The sequence below is a fragment of the Pseudonaja textilis genome, chromosome 4, assembly GCF_049901715.1.
Source record: "Pseudonaja textilis isolate UNSWEBS1 chromosome 4, rPseTex1.2, whole genome shotgun sequence".
In the NCBI taxonomy this organism is placed as follows: domain Eukaryota; kingdom Metazoa; phylum Chordata; class Lepidosauria; order Squamata; family Elapidae; genus Pseudonaja; species Pseudonaja textilis.
In genome coordinates this window covers 36950207-36968104 of record NC_141993.1, presented here as the reverse complement: position 1 = coordinate 36968104, position 17898 = coordinate 36950207, and the positions used below count along the sequence as shown (strand labels likewise).

General features: G+C 34.8%; 1 protein-coding gene across 11 annotated transcripts in view; it reads left to right on the top strand.

Annotated features, from left to right (window-relative positions):
- The window catches only part of TACC2 (transforming acidic coiled-coil containing protein 2), a 170062-nt gene that overhangs the window by 8603 nt on the left and 143561 nt on the right, over window positions 1-17898 (top strand). For 8 of the 11 annotated variants that reach the window (XM_087932588.1, XM_087932587.1, XM_087932586.1 and 5 more), the window contains exon 2: window positions 9909-9987. In XM_087932588.1, coding sequence (XP_087788714.1) covers window positions 9955-9987 — 33 coding nt within the window. In that variant the 5' untranslated portion in view covers window positions 9909-9954. Of the gene's footprint in view, window positions 1-5746; window positions 5853-9908; window positions 9988-17898 lie in introns of those variants that run through there. The other 3 variants (XM_087932592.1, XM_087932590.1, XM_087932585.1) reach the window with 1 other exon arrangement.

Below are 17898 nucleotides of genomic sequence, written 5' to 3'. Positions count from 1 at the left end.
TTAGACACAAAAATTATACCAAATAATTCTTATTAATAACTGGTTAACACCGAAGACCTAAGCATTGTTCTAACCTTATATAGAGATCACATTCATTTCTGCAAAATTGGAGACATGGAATCTTACTTAAAAATAGGGATTTCATCGGCATAGATAATTTTAGGACTGGTGCCAAGAAGTCTGGCCTATTTTTGGCTCCTCTTCAGATTTAATTATTAAAGTCTGAGGGTAGAGTTTCTCTATTTTTAAGAACAATTCTTCTGCAGAAGAGAAGGGCATTGCTAAAGAGATGCTTTTCTGGACAATCCGGGTACTGTAAACAATGCCACAATTATTGTCAATATTTCAGAAAGTTGGCAGAAAATTTTTTTGCAAAAAGTTTATATTATTGTTACTCTGGTTTAGCATTAAAATAATTTTAATAAAACCAGCCACTTTAGCTCAGAGATGAGCATGTGACGGCAATGTAGTAAACAGATTGGGACAAGTTTAGTAAAAGAGGACAGGAATAATAACAACAAAAATCTCTTCTTTAGTATCATTCTGAACTAAAATCAGGTCTTTCAGCTCAAGACTTTCAGATTACAGTGGCTGAGATTACACATTATGTTTAGCCATAGTTTAGGTTAACCAAACTCTTTGAACAAGTCACTGTTGGTTGTTTTTAATCATTAGACTAAGCATAAAGGACAGTTAGTAAACACATTTTCTAAGATCACACAATGAGTGTAAATCAAAGTACAACACCCAAAATAAACTTAGTGCAACAGTATGTGAAACAGTTTTGAGCAGACATTGCTGAATACATTTTTTTCTCTGTATGATGATGTATCCATGATACAGCAAATTCTTCCATATAAATTTTCCAGAGCAGGTGATGAATATAGAGAATATTTCTATATGTATATTTCTGATCTAAGAAGATAATCTTTTTATGTGACCAGGCTGAATTCAATTCAATACTGGCAATACATTCTTAAATTAAACTTGAATTCAGGGGCAGCCTGGTCCTTAAATCTAAAACTAAATTTCTTCCTCACAGCTGCTACTCAGTACCAAAGTCCATTTTGTGGATCCCAGGATGCTATAAAAATCATAATAGATCCCATAAACCTGAAGCCTGCTCAGCAATGTCTTGCTTCAAGTCCACAAATAACTAAAAAACCCTTTACTAGTAAGATTTATAACATAATGTCTAACCTTGGCAGCTTTAAGACAACTCCAGACAGTCCGGGGAATTCTGGGAGTTGAATCCACAAGTCTTAAAGTTGCCAAGGTTGGACACTTCTGATTTACAATAAATGTCCCTCAAGTACTGTAATTGGTTCCTTTCTACATTTCCTACATCCTCTAAAATGTGGGAAATTCAAAATCACACATGTGGGAGTCAATAACTATCAACCTTAAATGTGTTTAGCTTTTGAAAACAGATATGGCCTGACCTTTCAGTAACTTGGTTTTATGACTGAAAGATAGTAACATCGGCTATTAGTAGAGCTAGAGCCAGTCTGTTATAGGAAATGCGATCCAGATTGGTTTGGTCATTAGAGTAGCAGATTAGATTTTGTGTTTGAAGCACTGAAGGCTTGTGCCATCTGGGACAATAGAAGCTTGCTTTGTCCATTTCCATTCCACAAGGCCCCCTAGAGCTTTTTTTCTTCTTTTAAATCACCCTCATGATCCAATTAAAAAGTGTGATAATGTTGTTTAGCAAATGATGTTAAAGTAACAAATCACAGACCACAAGGCATCTTGCTTTATTAAATGACTTTTTGTTCTTTCTAAATGATGTACACAGTGTTATTTATAGGAGGTACACCACAATAACCTCACTAAACTGTTAAGTACTAAATGCCTACTGTTTTCTTCTCTTCCTTCTGAAAAGATTTCTGATTCTTTACCAACACTCCCAAGGTAATTGCATCTTGGAAAACTAACCTTTGTGAGAAACCAAAATGATTTGGCACCTGTCTGTAAATTATAAAGCTCCATCCACCAGCAATCATAATTACCTCTGATTAAGCTGTTCAGGAACAGGTTCATGTAGTCAAGAAATCATTTGAATGAATCAGCTGTGGAGGATGGAATTATCATCTGCATACTTGTCAGAAAGTGGCTTATAGTAAAACAGCCCTAATGTGATTTGGCCCTCGGTCAATACTGTCCCAAAGTATGTCATCTCATTTCCTGAGCATATCTTTCCCAGGAATCTGTAGGACAACTGTATCAGACTATGGTGATAAAAATCAGAAGGAGTTGATAGCATCTTTTCCAAGTGGCCAATTTGATGAACAGGCACAAAAGCTCACAAAAGCTTATGGCTTTTCATATAATTGGTTAGTTGGAAAGGATGTAACTAAATTCCTTCTGATTTTGTCTCTTCAGTTTTTACTTCTCATTCTTATGATGTTTTCAACTTTCTTTTGATGGCTGTCTTGAACTTATTTGATATTAATAAGGTGGCATGAGATGATGGAAATTTTCTGTCTATAGCAAGGATGTCCAACTTGGTAACTTTAAGACTATGGGGTTTAACTTCCAAAATTCCCCAGCCAGCCATGCTGGCTGGGGAATTTTGGGAGTTGAAGTCCATAAGTCTTAAAATTGTCAAAGTTGGACACCATTGATCTCTAGCCTTTCTGGCTGTTCTTTCTGCATGGGTAAAATAGCCCTCTCAATGGAAAGCATTCTGTCATGACTTTTCCCTGAATATATAATAATTGACATCTGGGAAGTCAGCGAAGTTGTAGACTGCTGGAAAGATAAATATACAATGAAAAAAATGTACATATGTTACAGGGAAGTAAAATGTAGACTACCTTTGAATATTTCTCTGCATTCTCATTTGGATGAGGAAAAGGCAATTTATTTCTCAAACTTAAATGGGCATGCTTTAAAAAATTATTGTTTCAAGCAATGTCCATTGATTCCATATAAAATTCTCATATTCCATATATATATATTAGAGATCTTTGCTTCAGTCTAGTGGCCATGCAGAGTTTTGGAATCCTGGTTTGACAACCTTCCTTTAACTTCCTCAAATCAGTGAAATAAACAAATTATTAAATTATAGATTCCATCACCTCTAGCCAAAATGGTCAATTTGTGGTTAGAATGGTTGGAAATTATACATCCCAATGTTCTGGACGAGATGTAAACTGGTGAGACCTGTAGTATGAAAGAAAGCTATAATTACTGTAATAAGTGAATAATGCACTTTAAGTTTTGTTCTGGAGCAAGGATAGAGATATCCTGATGTTCACTATTTAATTGAAACAGCAGACAACTCCAACTTTTTCTGGAAAACTATAAGCTCATGACATTGGCAATTCCCACTTTTGTCATAAGAAGAAAAACAAAGCAATTAAAAACAAATTATTATAGGAAAAAAGCAAAATTATGTGGTCTGCAAGGAATAAGGGATACTTGTTTTTTACATAAGGATTTTAAACTTGTGATCTGCACGAGGTTTAAAATAATACCAACCAGAAATCTATCACCTTGTTTTCCTAAACATTCTGAGTAGGTCTATGCAACCTAGTCTCCTTAGAAGTAATTCTCAGTCCTGTGGGAATCAGTAATGGATAAGCAGTTCTCATAAAATTGAAGAAGGCATTAAAATGTATCCAGGGTCAGCCCTACTATTAAGCAATTTGTGACATCTGAATCACATAGGTGATCTGGGAGGGCAGCCCTGATTATTTCTTCTGTGTTTCTAGATATTTACTCCTTTTTATCACTGGGCAAAGCAGCATAGGTCACATGTTCTACCTTATGTTTCTAAGCTATCAGTTGTAGATCATCGTTCTTTCAGTTATTGCTCAAACAAATGAATAAGTGAATGTTCATTTTATTTGCATTCTTAATTTTAATATTTTTCACAGATAAGTATAATAATTTGCCTACATGCATTTTCCAGAGGAAAAAGTCCTAAGAAGGATAAGATAAAGCTTTTTGATTGGTAACGTTTGGAACATTCTTTCAGGAAGAAGTCAAAATGAAAAGCTTGATCTGTTTAATTGATTCATGTGATTGATTCAGAGACTGTGACAAGGAAAGAATATTCCTGAGCATGCAAAAATCAAGTGATTTGCTAGTGGTTTTTTTTTTTTCAAATAAAATATCACTCCCCAGATCAATCAAACAAGTTGCGTTAGGTTTTTTCAGGCACAGTTGATGTCTGGTACAGTTTTATATATACATTACATTATATATACATATATATATTGGTTCTCTCTCTTTCATATGAGAACCAAATCATCTGAACCATACTTTGCTAAATTGAAGAAAACCATATTGTACCCAAATCTGAACCATACTGAACCAAAATCTGCATAATGCTATATTCTACATAGCATTACAGCTATGTATATTTTAAACTGCAATTCATTTTGTTTATATTTATATTTAATGCTAAATATACATTTCAAATCACAGTGGCTACTAGGCTCATTGTTAAATTAAGTATAAACAAACACATTTTGCTTTTCAGTGAGGTAGAAAACATGTCACTGAAGAATCATAGTCATATATTTGTGTAAAACATGGAGTGGAAGCAAAATCTTTTGATTGCTAAGAGAAGGTGGTTTCACTGGAACGCCTCTTTCTTTTGAATAGACAGCAGAGGGATCTGGTAATATTTTTTAAGATAAGAATGGCAGTATTTTAACCTCTTCGTCTTCCTATCATACTTTTTTTCATTTTAGCTGAAAAATTACACTGCCAAAATTCAGTCAATAGACGGTTTACTTTTGGTTATATAATCCGAGGGATTATAAATGCATACCCATGACAGGTGGGTTCCCTTCCCAGTCTGCAAAGCTCTGGCTGTTTCTACAAGCAAGATTTGTCCAGAATCCATTTATTCATTTGTGCTGATGTTAAATGTTATTAATAGCTATTAAGTCACCAAGTAAAGCAGGTGCCATGCCTTTTGCATCAGCACATTTGAGTGAGTTTCTCGCTTTTATATTCCATCTTTCCATTGTGACTCACCAGAAAGTCATTTCCAGCAGAAAAAATAAGGTTTGACAAAAGCAAGTAAAACAAAAGATAATCATTTTTGAAGGAATTGCTGAATTCATTAAAAGAAAAACAAATCCATGCATGACCTAGTCATCCAACTAGATTTTAAATTATTGTTTACTCATTACAAATGCCTACAGCTGAAACATGACCTGGTTAGATTGATTTCTTGAAACTCTTTCTCTTTTTGTACTTGTTCTTCAAGCATATGCCTACTGGATCTGCATGAATTTATCTCATGAGTACCAAACTGCAATCCAGAAGACACGGGTGTAAATTCTCTGAATGCAGCAGCATGAGAAGTAAATTTTAGCTGGTCTTTCATTTTTGTCTGTGGTAGAATGAACAAGAGATATAATGGCTTGTGTAAAATAAAGCTTCTTTTCTCATGAAACAGCTCCCAGTTCTTAGATATATAGTGTTTACGGCCATAGAAGAGTCTTCCTTTGACCATCTCAGTGTAGTTAAAAGAAATTCGCCATAAAGCTCATAAGTTTCAGTGGTACTTCTTAGGAAAATATAGGATAATAACCAAACATCCTGGCTCATTTTCTGTAACTCCAACATATGAATGATATTTCTCACTTTTATTTTTATTTAGCAGTTATTGAGTGTGTTAACTGAATGTCTCTATACCTGGGGTGGAGTCAGCATCTTTGCTCAACAGGTTATGCTTAATTGAAGGTGGGTCATTTAAATGAAGGGTAAATGCATGTGATTCAGAGCACTAAACGAAACAGATAGAGCTGGCTGAAGCATTATAATTGGGAAAGAGTGAAGTGCTTGAATTCCAGAAAGGATCCAGATTATATCTCCCCCACCCCAATGTAGGTATGCTAAAATTTCTTATGAGTTCAATTTTTCTAATGATTTAATTAGATCAGATTTATATATGTATCTGTAAATATGTATGTATTTATGTAATTTACATTACATAAAACCAGCATGTTTCAAAAGTGTCCTATCTAAAACATAGCATGGGATTCTAAAATTGATCGCTGTATGTGTAAATTAAAAGAACAGCAATATTTTCATTCTAGTGTGTTAGAATATGAGTGGAAAAAGTCCAAAGGACTTTACATTGCAAGATGGACTACAAGAAACTGAACAGAGAAAATATTGTCAGAAATGAATGGTAGCTATTTCTACTTCTATTTTGACTATAGATCCTAAATGTTTATTCAGAAATAAGTATTTCACTGTGTGTCTGATACCAGCATAGGTTTAACTGGATTCAACCATAATAATGTTTGTTTTGGATATAGCTACCTTTTTTTAACCGAGAAGTATAGGAGGTAAAACATGATCTCTACATTATAGAAATGTATTAACTCAGCCTTTTACAGTTTATTTACCAAACGACAGTCTCATTTTAACCAGATTATACTATATGCACATACAAAGTTTTTCAAATTGATCTGGTATTAGCTGTTTTTCTATTTTAAGAGGTAAAAACACAAATATACTTCAATTTACACAAAGAACTAAAGTGAGCTGGAATGTAATTTAAGCAGATATATGCAGTTTATTTCAATTTAAACTGAATTTAATTCCATACAATTTGATAATTTGAGTCAATTTGAGCCAGATTGATTTGATTTTACACATCAATTAAATGAAGAGCATTCACATTGATAATTTAATTTTAAATTGGTGATCTAATTTATGAAGTTGATACCTAATCGCCTTCAGATAAAAACCCTGAAATGAAGCTATATATCACTCTAATATTTAGGGTATAAAGGATTATTATATGAACTGTGATTTCCTAAACTTGGCATATTACTAGTTCAGAAATATATTTCAAACAGTTTAACCACAGAATTTTAACAAATTTAAGGTCTATAAATTTAAAAGGAAAAATAGGCTGAAAGCATGAGTTATTAAACCAAGTACAAATCTTTCTCCTCATCTTTCATTATATAACTGAATACGAAAACTGGTTCAGTCTCAAATTAGACACTATGAAAGCAGACTGGTTTTTTTCTTTACATGAAAGCAAAATTGTTCACCCATCGTGAACAATCTAAATTGTGACAATGCCCAACTATTTAGATAAAAGAGAAATTTAATGATGTATAAGTTGTATACTTACCACTCCCAGGTTACCAAAATCTGTTAAATGGCAACAAGGTAATACAACAATCTCTATTTGTTACCATATTTGAAGGCCAGAGATACTATATGCTTGTCCATTATAATGCAGTAACATATACTGTACACTGACAGCCAGTTTCATGCAATGGTTAAGCCAACAGACCAGAAGCTGGAAGACCGTGAGTTCTAGTCCTGCCTTAGGCATAAGGCCAGCTGGGTGATGCTGGGCCAATTTCACTCTATTTTCTCTATTTTCTCTTAGTAAAAGAAAGGGGCAATGGCAAAAAAATTCTAAAAAAACTTATCAAGAAATTGACAAAGACTTTTCAAGACAATCTCTGAGAATCAGAGCCGACTGAACAGAAGGAAAAACAACAATACCTACATAGGATACTGCTAGAAGATGTAGATCACTAAAATACCTGACTGAAGAAGTAACAAGCACCAACTGTACTTTCACCCAAGAAACACTTAGTTGAAGGAGCTGCCGCAGAGATGTGGAAAGAGAAAATTCCAAAAAAAAATAAAATGGATGAGAGAAAATAAAAACCTCTTCCCATCCAATATATTCTGTTCTCACACATAATTAGATTTGACAGTCACATTTAGTTAATCTTTATACAAAACTAAAATGAAACAAATATCTTCCAGGCTGAAAACGTATCCATGCTTTACTTGGGAGTGAGATCAATGCTAGTTAGTCAAATATGTTCTCAATAAACAAAATTATACTGTGATGCAGTAAGCCCTGAATTTCAGCCTCAGGCAAAGGTGGGGAGGTTTCTTGTTAACATTCTAAAGCATGGCAACATAGTGAATGATGTAAAATATACATTTAGAGATCAACTTTAATCATCAACTTCATACATATTCATATATCACGTGGGAATGAATTAGATGCTGAAATTTTGGATCTGGTTGGAATAAAAGATGAAGTAATCATTTAGCACAGAAGAGACCTATATATGTTTATGTGTATGATCTGGTTCATATGTTGCATTTAGCCATAGCTTCTTTAATTATGGTTTGCTGAATGAACTAGATAGACTAGATTCACATATCTTTTGATGAGATAATTGACCTGATTCCCTAAAATTTATCTTTGGACTAGATTTAACTCTTTAAAGGTAATAATAATAATATCACGTTAGGGCTTCTGTCTGATCTGTGAACAATTTTGTTGCTCACTTTTATTGCTTAGGAGCTATAGTAATGTGCCATCAATTTCTTCTCTATCAGATTCAGACCCTCTGGATTAAATATTTAAATATTTAATAGTGAAATTTAAAGTAGGAGGAATGGCAGCAGTATTATCAATATGCAAGCTAGTATGGCAGTGTTAATTCTATATTTGATTCTCGCTCACCAATAACTTCAAGAAGACCAAAGAACTCAGAAACGATGATATGCTTTGACTGTCTAGTAGGTCCTTAATATAGCATCGATGGCTGGCAGATACCTGCTTTTTTGTTTAATTAATCTCTCTGTTTCCCCCCCCACCCCCGCCCCCCCTAATTTTGTATTTTCCAAAATTCTATTTGAATTAAGTGGAAAGGTAAAAGGTTGCAGAGTGTCCTGCTTCTGTCCTGTTTCAATTATACAAGTACACACATAGCTGCCATAGAAATTATTAATTTACTCAAGGTAATAGCAGACAAGGAAAACAAGTCTGTGGAATTTGGAATCATAGTCCAAGCATGGTTTCCATGTTAAATTTAATTATGACTGAATCTGTGTTTCAAATATGAGTCTGTTTCAGACATATTCATACTATTTCAATGGCCATTCTCCCAACTCTTGAATAATCTTACTGCTATATTGAACTTATATATATATATATATCTACATTGTGCACTGGTTACAGACTTCAATACTTGGAAAACTTGGCATGAACTTGTTATCAGAAGCAATTTCCAGCTATTGTGTCTGGCTGTTTCAACTGATACTGAACAAGAAAAATTGCAGACTATAATTCAAGAGTTCGGGTTTTGATAAGCTAGATTTTTTTTTGCAAAAAGAAGAACTAAAATAACTGTTATGAAAAAGTATGACAGAATGTAAGGTCCTTGACCTATACATAAACAAAAATCAAATTAAAATCTTACATTGCATAAATAGGAGAAAGAAGCACATCTCACTTTGGGATCGAAGGAGAAATTAACTCGTGTGTATTGTTATTGTAATGGAGTAGTTTGGTCTTAGCTTCTTGTCCAATCTAGCCTTTGAATATAGGCAGTGACAGATGTAGCAAATAAGTTAAGTAATAACAGAGGTGGGTAAAGATATTGTGTTGCCTAGAGTCCGTACTTGCAAGGGGTCAAGCCCAAAAAATCTTGCCAAATTATTCATTTAAAAGTCCAACGTTTATCAATTTCCCCTTTGTGGTGTTGTCAAAAGTATGTCACTTCACTCTACTCCCCCAAAGACCTGATGGAGTAAAGTTGTACGAATATGATGATAGTCTTTGTTGTGTGTGGGGGGCGGGTGGGCCCATTTTTCTTCTTTTTTGCTTTGACTTGTCATCCTGAGGATAGTCATGAGCCTACAAGTGTCTATGATTGCTCCCAGCTGCCATATGGGACTGAGCAAAGAAGAACTTCAAAACAATGATTGGCAGAAGTTAGATCTGTAATGTGAAGCTATCTTTTCAAGCACATACCTGCTAGGCTTGGGGAAAATTTCTATGGAGAGGGAGGTCAGGGAGGCACAAAGCAGATTATTTTCTTCTTGGGTTGCTATTTTCCCTCACTATTGGAAAATCCCTGATGACTGTTTGTTTCTTTCAGCTGGTATTCTTAATGCAAAGGTTGACTCTGATATTTTCCTGTTGAAATGGGTAATGAAAACAGCAGCCAAGAAAGTCAGGTGAGTGAAGAAAACATTTTCTTAAAATTACTAAATGTTATAAGTTAAAGGACAAGATTCACAATGGATAAACAAAAGCCATTGGTGTAAGTGGAGTGAAAAGAGAGAGATCAAATTGTTTTTCTGTTTGTGCAAAACTTCCTAATGTAGAAGGCAGAGATCTATGGCACCAAACTATGTCCACCAGTAATTTTTGAACTCGAAAAAGAAAAATAATTCAGAAAATGCTAGAAATGTCCCATGCTATGATTTGGGCAGTTCAGGGTAGAGTAAAATTGAACAGATGGGGGAGAAGGATTACTGGTTTGGAAATATTTTGGAATCCTCTTCAAGATTCTAAATAATATATAGCCAGCAAGATACAGGTGATCCTCAATTTATGATTACAGTTGAGCCCAAAATTTCTGTTGCAAAGTGAGACATTTGTTAAGGCAGTTTTATCCCATTTTGCAACCTTTCTTGCTTTACAACTGTTGAGTTGAATAACTTCAGTTATTAAGTTAGTAACCCGGTTGTTAAGTGCATATGGCTTGAATTTGCTTGTCAGAAGGTTACAAAAGTTGATCACATGACCCCAGGACACTGTGACTGTCATAAATATGAATCAGTTGTCAAGCATCTGAATTTTGATCACCTGACCATGGGGATGTTGCAATGGTTGTTCAGTGTGAAAAGCATCATGTCATTTTTTTCAGTGCTATTGTAACTTTGAATGGTCACTATATGAACTGTTGTAAGTTTACCTATATTAGTCAACTTGGATCTGGTAATAGGGAACCAGATCTTTAGAAAAATAGAGTTGTAGAATTCTTGCTCTGTCCCATCAACTCTTCACGTTGTTTTGCTGACCTACTCATTTCACTTTGCAGCTTGCATACTCCTACATCCCAAACTTTGTATATTTTCCCCACCCATCAGATTCTGTAGCTGGATTTTCTATGTCAACTATGTAGAAGAAATTAAAGAAAACTGTGCAGTTTTACTGATCTTTCTTTCACACCCACATATAACCACACAAAATGCTGCAAAACTTTTTATATAAAATCTGAAAATTTCTGAGAATTGCCCAAGTCTGTAAAGCTTTGATATGTTTTCACTCTTTTTAGGTATTAGTAATGCTTGGGGATTCTCTTAGGAGCAAAATGTGTGCTTCCTATATTCTGTAATGTTGGGAGTGAAAATATTGGACCTGAACCTTTCAGAGGAAGGAGAACACAAAATATAGTTAATTGTTTCAAGAATACAAAGCATGGCAAGGTTAATATGAACTTAAATTATTATCAACACTGCAAATTACACCAAAGCATTGGTTATGCATTATTGAACAGGACTGGTTCTTTTATAAAGCTTAGTGAGAAGCTTAGTAAGTTGCTTCATAGACTCTGCAGCTTCAAGTTGATATGGACAGGTATAGACATCAAATAAATAATTAAATCCTGTACATACATGCATACCTACATACATAAAGGCTGGAAAAAATAAGGGTGTGTTTAGAAAATATTGCAATGCCATAGGTTTTGCCATAGGTACAAGGTAAGGAACACAAAGCACAATGAAAACCTCTAATCTCTGCGACACAACTTTTTCTTAATATTTAATATTATTGAAAACTGTAGTATATTGCAGAAAATTAAGTTACGGTTCTGAATTTTCTAAAGTGGGACTTAGTTCCTTTCATGACAATAGATTGGTCATTTGGATTCCTTCTGCCACATTATTACTCCCCTGTCATTCCCCTGAGAGTTTCTACATAAAGAACATTCTGTTAAATTATAATGTGCTGATATATTTCATAATCATTATGTAAGGATAGATAGACAGACAGATGATAAAGGCAGAGACAAACAGACAGACATTGATTGACTGACTGACTGACTGACTCTTTGAATTCTGTCTATGAGTTCTATCTTTGAATTCTATTCTATCCAAAGAATAGAATTCTTGGGGTCTTACAGTAAAAAATAATATTGATAAAAGTACAATAAAAACAAATAATCCATAAATACAATTATCAAATAGAGTCCATGTATTCTGTGGGTTTTTTGTTGTTTTTCTTTAGTGTCTTCAAATTAGTGTTGACTCTTGGCAATTGCCAGGACAAGTCCTTGACTTTTCCTGGCATGAATTTGAGAAATTGTTTGCCATTGCTTCTTTCCTAGAGTTGAGAGAGTATGACTGGCTCAAAATGACCCAGTTGGCTTTGTGCCCACAGTAGATGCCTTAACCACTACACCAAACTGGCTTCCAACATACACTGTTTCAGAAGCCAAAATTGTGTTCATGCAGGAAGATTAATAGTGAAGCTCTATATAAATTTACTTGCCAAAAAAAAGCCTCATTAGCTTAAATCAATCAATATTAGTGAAACTCAAACTCTTGACTAAAACAATTTCAGAATTACTCTAACTACAAATATACTGCTGCAAACAACAATCACATAACTCTTTGTTTCCAGACTATTACTTAGATAGCTATTTATCTGTAGAGGCACAGACTATTTGACTACAAAGCATTATGGTCTATTCAGAGCAGCATTTTAGCAACTGTCTTGTTTTTCGTATCTGGCTACTTTAGCAATTGTTTCTGAAATTAGACTCCTGACACCAGGGGATGGTCCTTTGGTCAACTTCCCAGTATTCACTTTCAACCACTTATGGAGGAAGTGAGTCCTTCAGAATGAGAACACTGATGTATTTAACAGATGAAGGTTTACGTCTGTGCCAGATAGATTGCTCTACCGGCATAGCACAAAAGTACAATGGGAGATGCACCAAATAAAAAAAGTTTTTCTACAATTTTTTTTTTTTGCAGGTCTTCATCTGCCTGTTAGCACAGTGTTATTAGGAATGGAAACTTGGTGTAATTCATCCAAACTGACTTCCAGCCAAGACACAGAACTAGATCATGTTGCAACAACTGCCTTAAAAGGCTCTGTGTTTATAATGAGGAAAGTACTGCAGGAAGAAGACTGCTGGGGGATGGGTGAGAGAAAGAATAGAGAGAAAGGACCTCTGTTAACTTGAACCAATTAAAGATTGCCAAAACTCCCCCGCATCCTTCAGGCTTTCCAAAGGCAAAACTTAAGTTCAAAACCTTTTCTTCCCCCATCCCCCTTTTCTAAATGACAATTAAATCCTTGATGATTAATAGGGAAGGTTTGTCATCCTATACACTGATATCATCTTAACAATGACATGGTAAGAATTACAAACATAACCTTTGGAGAAATTTGATGGATAAAAGCTTATGCTGTTGAATACTATTTAACAGAATTTGTTCCAATTCACTAATAGACTTCATCAGTAAGATTCCTGTTCTCTTTGTCTGTGAGGTTATTTCTATTTAATTTTAAAAAAACTTGTTTGAGGAAAATTTGTTTTGAGTTTTTGGATTAGAATAGAAGAGAATAACAGAGTTGGAAGGGACCTGGAGGTCTTCTAGTCCAACTCTCTGCCTAGGCAGAAAACCCGACACCACTTCAGACAAATGGTTGTCCAATCTCTTCTTAAAAACTTCCAGTGTTGGAATATTCACAACTTCTGGAGGCAAGTTGTCCCACTGATTAATTGCTCTATCTGTCAGGAAATTTCTCCTTAGTTCTAAGTTGCTTCCAGTGGTGGGATTCAAATATTTTTACCAACTGGTTTAGTAGGCGTGGCTTGGTGGGCGCACTTTATGCACATGCACACTTTGTGTGCGCACTTGTGCCAAATGTGAATTTGCACAGGCACAGAGGCATTTCTTCAGGCACAGAGGCACTCTAACTCTCCTCCTGCAAGCCTGCACGATCCCGGTCACTTCAGCAGCTGCCGCATGGCACTCTTCTGTGCCACGCAAAGCAGCTGCACTTCAAATTCAGCAGATAAAGGTGAGTATGGGAGCCCAGGCGAGCAGGTGGGCCCAACAGCAGAGCAGCAGAGAGAACTGGTTCGATCTCCGCTGCTCATCGCTGCTACCGGCTCTGCCGAACTGGTAGAATACCACCACTGGATGCTTCCCTCCTTGATTAGTTTCACCCGTTGCTTCTTGTCCTGCCCTCAGGTGCTTTGGAGAATAACTTGACTCCCTCTCCTTTGTGGCAGCCCCTGAGTTATTGGAACATTGCTATCGTGTCTCCCTAGTCCTTCTTTTCATTGAACTAGACGTACCCAGTTCCTGCAATTGTTCTTCATGTATTTTAGCCTCCAGTCCCCTAATCATCTTTGTTTCTCTTATCTGCACTCTTTCCAATTGTTTGATCGATCAGGCTTATTTTATTCTTGCTCTCAAAAGGATAGTTCGCACATTAAAGCAATGTATTTCATTATAAAACAAGAATACATTTAATATTACTGCACTGCAGATATAAAACAATGGTAGTATAAATATTAATTCTGGGAATCATTATATACTCTTTGATTAATGTAATGTTTGTAGGCGTGCTCTTGAGATTATGGTTGTTCTTTTATAATCATGTTTTCTTAAGCAACCCAGTTTTCTAAGTTCATATATTAGAGTGAATAATAATAGTAGCTACATGGGGTAAGTCTTCACAGCATATTAGACTAAAATACCTAAATTTTGAGTGCTACCATATATATATATATATATATATATATATATATATATATATATATTCTTAAGTTTTCGCGGGTACTTACATGTATGGCATTCAGCTTTGTTTGGGTATTTTCCCACGTCATTGTAGTTGTGCTTTTAAAGTTGTAGCAACGTTTCGGCAGAATCTCATTTGCCATCATAAGGCTTCTATATATATATAGAATATATATGGATTTTTGGTTATTCGGGTTTTCTCCCGCATAAAATTGGAAGTATCTAGGCGACGTTTCGATGAAGTCTCATTCATCATCTTCATCGTCTTCGGCTTTGTGCTTCTCGGAGGCCGAAGACAGAAGCCTGAAGACACAAGCCTTAAGATGGTGATGAGACTTCATCGAAACATCGCCTAGATACTTCCAATTTTATGCAGGAGAAAACCCGAATAACCAAAGATCCACATACAAATATCCGCGAAAACCTCAGAAAATATATATATGTATGTCTTTGGTTTTATATATATATATATATATATATATATATATATATATATATATATATATATATGTGTGTGTGTGTGTGTGTGTGTGTGTGTGTGTGTGTGTGTGTGTGTACTGTGTGTATATACGTGCATTGTTTCTGTGTCTCATATAAATTTATGAAAATTGGGTACTGAATGGAAAAGTTCTATTTGCCTACCCCATTGGGCCTGCCCCAAACGACAATCTTCATAAGTCTTCTTAATCAGGGTCAACCAGGGTCATAATAGTAAGTCCAAAAGAAAAAATATGACTTCCCCTTTCTGTAATCTGAAGAACATTATACTATCTTTTAACCCAGTATCTGGTAGAATCTAGACTCTAGAGGGGCCAAGCATATTATATTCTAAGGTATATTATGAGATTACAATCATACCTACAAAGTATAATTTGGCTACCCCCATAACATTTGCTTAAAATATTAATTTTATTAAGAACACAAAATAGCAATGAAAAACAAAAAATAGGTGTTAGTCTTAAAGGCTTAAGCTTCAGAGATATTTAGAAAGGGCAACACAGGTAGATCCATCTAAGATGCGATGCCAGCTTAAACAAACTTATCTTTGAAAGAAACAGAGCATTTCCTTTAAGCAGAAAATAAAATCAGATTTAATGCTACTCTATCTGGTTACTAATCCACTCTAAAAAATGTATGTGAGTTAAATTTCTTGCAACACAAAAGATTTCATTACATTGCTTTAGTAGCAGAATTCTTAATTAGTATACAGGTAAAACTCAAAAAATTAGAATATAGTGCAAAAGTTCATTTATTTCAGTAATGCAACTTAAAAGGTGAACCTAGTATATGAGATTGACTCATTACATGCAAAGCAAGATAGTTCAAGCGGTGATTTGTCATAAGTGAGATGATTATGGTTTACAGCTGATGAAAACCCCAAATCTACAATCTCAGAAAATTAGAATATTATGAAAAGGTTCAATATTCTAGACTCAAAGTGTCCCACTCTAATCAGCTAATTCATCCATAACACCTGCAAAGGGTTCCTTTAAATGGTCTCTCAGTCTGGTTCAGTAGGAAGCACAATCATGGGAAAGACTGCTGACCTAACAGTTATGCAGAAAACCATCATTGACACCTTCCATAGGGAAGAAAAGCCTCAAAAGGTAATTGCAAAAGAAGTTGGATGTTCCCAAAGTGCTGTATCAATGCACATTAATAGAAGGGAACTGTGTATAATGTAATCACCTATACAATCATTGAAGAATACAGAATAAATGAAAGAAACTATTCTTTCAGATCACTCTCTAAAACTTCATTTAAGACAGTAATGTAATATTAGCTTCAGATCATCTGTGCTTGCATTTTCATTCTTGAATGATTTCTTGCAACTTAAAACACTCATACTCCAAAGTCTAAATGGGCTTATAATTAAAATGTGTTAGTGCAATTTCATATCTGTCTTTTTGATTTTTAAAATGATATCAACTATTTCAATCTAATCAAAATACAAGTACAGAACACATTAGTTTGTTATAGATGGGCAACATTTTAGGGCTTGGGAGCTGCAGGCAATCTATCATCCTTTCAGGGGGCAAAGGAAGCTGTCCAGTATTGTGTTGTTGGCTCTGCAATGGGGGAGGATGATTGCTTTCAGTCTAATTTTGGGGTTCCTTGGGATTTTAAAAGTGGGAATAAGAGTGATGAACTAGCAAACTTCCTATTCATCTTACCCTTGAAACCTTAAATGTGAATTAAACCTTCTGTTTTCAGGGAAGGTGTTGGGATGTTTTCCATACTTAAGGGTTATATAAGAGAAAAGGAAAAATTTCCTACAGATTACTGAGTCTGCCATAAACTTAGAAGCCTCCTATAGTCCATGGTTCTCAAACAATAATGTTTTATTCATAGACAATATGACACTAAAGGAAAGAAAAGAAAACCATATAATGACTAGGTACAATATAGGAGATTAAACACATCCTCTAGTTGGGTGTCTTTATCTCTAAATGATAATATCCATGTAATTATCTTGACCATTCAGAAGAGATTATTGCTATTGTATTTTTCCACAAAGGCTTTTACTTTTCTACTCTGACTTACATCTTTGAAATAGTCTTTCATCTCTAACTAAACTCAACTTATTTAGCTTTGAAACACAGAGAAGGTAGGCTAGGGGTTGTCACCTGCCATTCACAACTGGATTGCATGTAGTCAGAATTATTGTTGTGTATTATGCCTTAGAAAATATTAAGCCATATTGAAAGGGGAAAATTCCAACCAAATGCTCCTCAGATATCCTGCTGTCAAGAATGTATATTAATTCAACTGTCCATGGTTAGGAAGAAACATCATAAACCTATGGTAGTCTAATTGAAAATGATAATCCAATGGGAATCACAATTCAAAATAAGATGTTGAAGCACTGTGTCCAATATGATTAGTATCTGTACTTACTATATTGTTTAAGCATTATATTTTGTATGCATATTATTCTTAATATTTCAGTTTACTATTACAATGGCCTAACAAATTCCTACTGAAGGTGAAGGCTTTCTTTGAGACCGACAGATCATAGTTTCATGTTTTTTTAAAATGTACCTGAAAGTTTGAAATAAAATACAAAAATCACAAATCTATTACAATAAAGACAGTGGAAGTATTATATGAAGTAATCTTTACAATGGTATAAATTTCTTGTTATGTACGTACTACTGACAAGTTACCCTCATTCTGAAGTATATTTTTTAAAAAGCACAGCCTTTTCTCCTCTCTGCTGTACTAATAGATTTCCTGGTCAAAAGGAAATGGTCAATAGGCTGGAAAAAGAGATAAGGATAGGGGCCAGCTAAGAGTGTCATATATTTCTTCTCCCCA